This window comes from Gracilinanus agilis, unplaced genomic scaffold (genome assembly GCF_016433145.1).
Source record: "Gracilinanus agilis isolate LMUSP501 unplaced genomic scaffold, AgileGrace unplaced_scaffold5280, whole genome shotgun sequence".
NCBI lineage: Eukaryota > Metazoa > Chordata > Mammalia > Didelphimorphia > Didelphidae > Gracilinanus > Gracilinanus agilis.
This window is the reverse complement of record NW_025387799.1, coordinates 1-3,250: the sequence shown is the minus strand read 5'-3', so window position 1 is coordinate 3,250 and position 3,250 is coordinate 1. Positions and strand designations below refer to the sequence as shown.

Genomic DNA, 3,250 nt, shown 5'->3' with positions numbered 1-3,250 from the left:
TTTGGCATCCTCCCAACTCCTCTTCTCTAATCCTCCTGCTATCTCTTAATACCTCTCTCCCCAGGCCTCCAAGTGCCTAATGGCCCTCAGGCCTCCCTCAAGCCCCACTTGTGGCACCCACCTGGCCCTTGGCAGTCAAGCATAGGGTTGACATGGGGCACAGAAAAGAATACAGTTGGGAGAACACCCTTTCTTAGAGTTACAAAATCAAAGAAATCAGAGCAAGACCAGATCGTCTAGCACAACCCCATCATTTACAAATCAGGAAACTGAGACTAAAAGAGAAGTGACTTGGTTAAAGTCACATCAATAATAAGGGAAGGAAGGAGCAGACCTAGGACTTGGCCCGGGCTGTCCTAACTCCCAAGTCCAACACTCTGTCCAATACTCCATGCTGCCAATGAATTGGGTCAGGAATTTAGAGCTGGACAGGACCGTAGAGGTCATCTATTCCAACTCTTTCATCTTTTTTTAATTTTTAAAGTTCCCCCCCAAAAGTTCCCCCCCAAGTGTTTTTTTTTGTTTTTGTCTTTTTTTATTTTTTTTATTTTTTTTGTTTGTTTTTATTGGTTTTTTTTTAATAGGGAAACTGTGTTTGGACAGTGTCAAGCTGCAGGGGGTAAGGACAGACATGTAGGAGGTTTCTGGAAATTCAACAGCACCAGTTTGATTTGCAGGGTCTAGTCTCAATCTGGCCAATGCCACCCATCTACATAACTGGGAGGGATATGATGGAGCAGAGACACTCACTGAACACCCCAGGAAAAGTCTTAACTATTGAGACAAGGCTACTTTCTCTGCAGCAGCCCAACCTTCTTATTTTCCCAGTACTCAGGTCCAGGCCCTGCCGAGAGATGGGGGGTGGCCTAATGGGTGGGGATTCTATATAGATTAAGTTGGCACAGCACCCCCAAACTATGAGCTTGGTCTCCAAGTGGGCACCTCCTGTGATCTTTTTCCCTTATTCTTTAGAGGGAGGGAAGGAAGGAGGAAGGGAATGAAGGAGAGAAAGGAGCAGGCAGGTCATCCTTGTGCTCAGTCAAGAGTAGGACATAATAGCAGGAATACCCTCTCTACCCCAATCCTGCTATAGTGGGAGGGGACAGGGATGGAAAGGTAGAGGGAGTGTGATGCTGGCCTTGAAGCCCATGCAGAATAGGGGAAGGAAGCTCTCCTCTATGGGGGAGCAGGGAAAAGGATTCGTTTCCTTTTCAGTCTTTGATTGGATGGGTTTTAGCTGATCTTCTGGATCAACTTCTCATCAGACAGGCAGTAGAGGTTGTTGATAGACAGGTCCGAGATGAAATGCTCACAGGCCTTCCGAGTGATCTGCTTGCAGCCTCGAAGGTCAATCAAGGTGACGTTGGAGATGCGCCGTAGATAAAACAGAGACTGGTCTGTTAACTTATTGCAACCTGCCATATTGATTTCTGTGAGGGAGTTGCGTGTGGAAGAGCCAACAGCTGTTAGTAGATTTGGTGACTGATCTGTAAGGTAGCTGCAGTGGCTGAGGTCAAGTCGAGACAGAAGGGGCATGTGTCGGATGATGAGGCGAAGTGTGGCATCAGTGATATCTAGGCCAGCCAGCCGAAAATCTGTCATGTTTCGGAGCTTGCTGCGATTGTCATGACCAGGCTTATCAGTTGGTGGAGTCAACAAGTCTCGAATCTGAGGGTCCTTGATTCCCACTGCCCACCGAAGGTCAAGGGTCCTAAGAAGGGGGCAGCTTGAGGTGCTGAGAGCCGAGACTGCTGACCAGGAACAGCCCGCGAGGAGGAGATCCTTTAGACCTGGAAGCCTATTGACAAGCCATGTCAGCTGCTTTTTGGAGATGTTGGTCCAACTGAGGTCAAGGCTCACTGGCTGCCTCTTGATAATACCACTCAGTGCCTGGGGGACAATGGCCTTACACCTGCTCAAGTCAATTTTTGTCCAGAGTCTCTTGTCACAGCACCATTTATACCATGTCTTACACACCCTCATACATTCACAAAGTTCTCTGCGGTTGAGATAACGGAAGACAGACAGCCAGATCTCCCTCTGCATCCAGCTTTCATCCTCCTCCTGTGTCCAGCTGCCCTGGCTCATTGTGGCTGCCTCAGCCTCCTCCTCTGCACTGTCCTCCTCCTCTTCTCCACTGTCCTCCTCCTCCTCTCCACTGTCATCATCATCGTCGTCATCATCGTCATCGTCGTCGTCATCATCGTCGTCGTCGTCATCATCATCAAAGTCCCGTTCCCTGCCCAGGTCATCTTCATCCCTCAGCTGGGGAGTTAGAGCTGGACAGTGTTGTACAAGTACTCGGGGAGAATGATGGAGGTTGGTAGAGGAAGCTGTGATGGCCTGGAGCTTGGGCACAATGGAAGTTCCCTGAAGCTCTTTATTAGACCTCTGTGGTGTGACCATTAGATATGTTCCACGAATTCTGACCTTGTCCACTTCAGACAGCTCCTTCTTGCCACTAGGATTGTTCTCCTTTTCTCTCTGGGTGGCCTGGAGTCGAAGTTGCCTTCTTTTGAAACGTTCATCACGGCTGGCACTGTGGTGGTCACTAGGGCCAGCTCCTGGGGATGATCTGGTCACCATTCCACCACGAGGGGGTCCTGGGTCATGGATGAGCTGCAACATGGTAGTGGATGAGTGAGGAGGCTGCTGAATGAGTGGTTCCTCACGGCTCCGAAGAGGTCGGAGGACTTTGGCTTGGACCACACCCTCATCGCTATCATCCATTTTCCGCCTTTGTACCTTCTCTGGGTTATCCGGTTGGTAGCACTTTGGGCACTCCCAGCAATTTGGCAGTTCATCATTAAGCAGTCCTTCCCCATCCATCTGTAGGCAACCAGGGTGAACAACCTCATTGCAGATACAACACTCCATTAGTTTCTTCTCAAAGTCCTGTGTCTCCTCATTTTGATCCACCTCGCCACACAGAGAACAAGTGACAGAGTAGGGCAGTCGGGGGGCCAAACACTGGCGGAGAACACAGGACTGCTTCATGCGGCCGGGCCCCCCAAATTTCTTCATGTCCCGGCAGTATCTGCACACACCACACTCTCCCTGCACGCAGGCCTCACACTTTCGGCATCGAACCCGCCTCCTACGGGCTCCTGATACTGGGGGCGAGGGAGTGGGCCTCACGGGCGGTGGCAGCCTAGGGGAGCGCTTCATGGCAGGAGGGAGGCTTGGCGGGAGCAGCTGGGGCCTGGTGGGAAAGCTAAGCCGGTCCCTCGGGAGCCCCTGTGCTAAGGAC

The 3,250-nt window shown here is 51.0% G+C and overlaps 1 protein-coding gene across 1 annotated transcript; it reads right to left on the bottom strand.

The window, feature by feature from the left end:
- Positions 1-589: 589 nt before the first annotated feature.
- On the bottom strand, positions 590-3,228 carry LOC123255833 (lysine-specific demethylase 2A-like; the record flags this gene model as incomplete). Its single annotated transcript, XM_044684563.1, has 2 exons — positions 590-2,134; positions 2,216-3,228. Coding segments are annotated over 2 exons (1,914 nt in total), but the record flags the coding sequence as incomplete, so codon positions are not given.
- Positions 3,229-3,250: the final 22 nt, after the last annotated feature.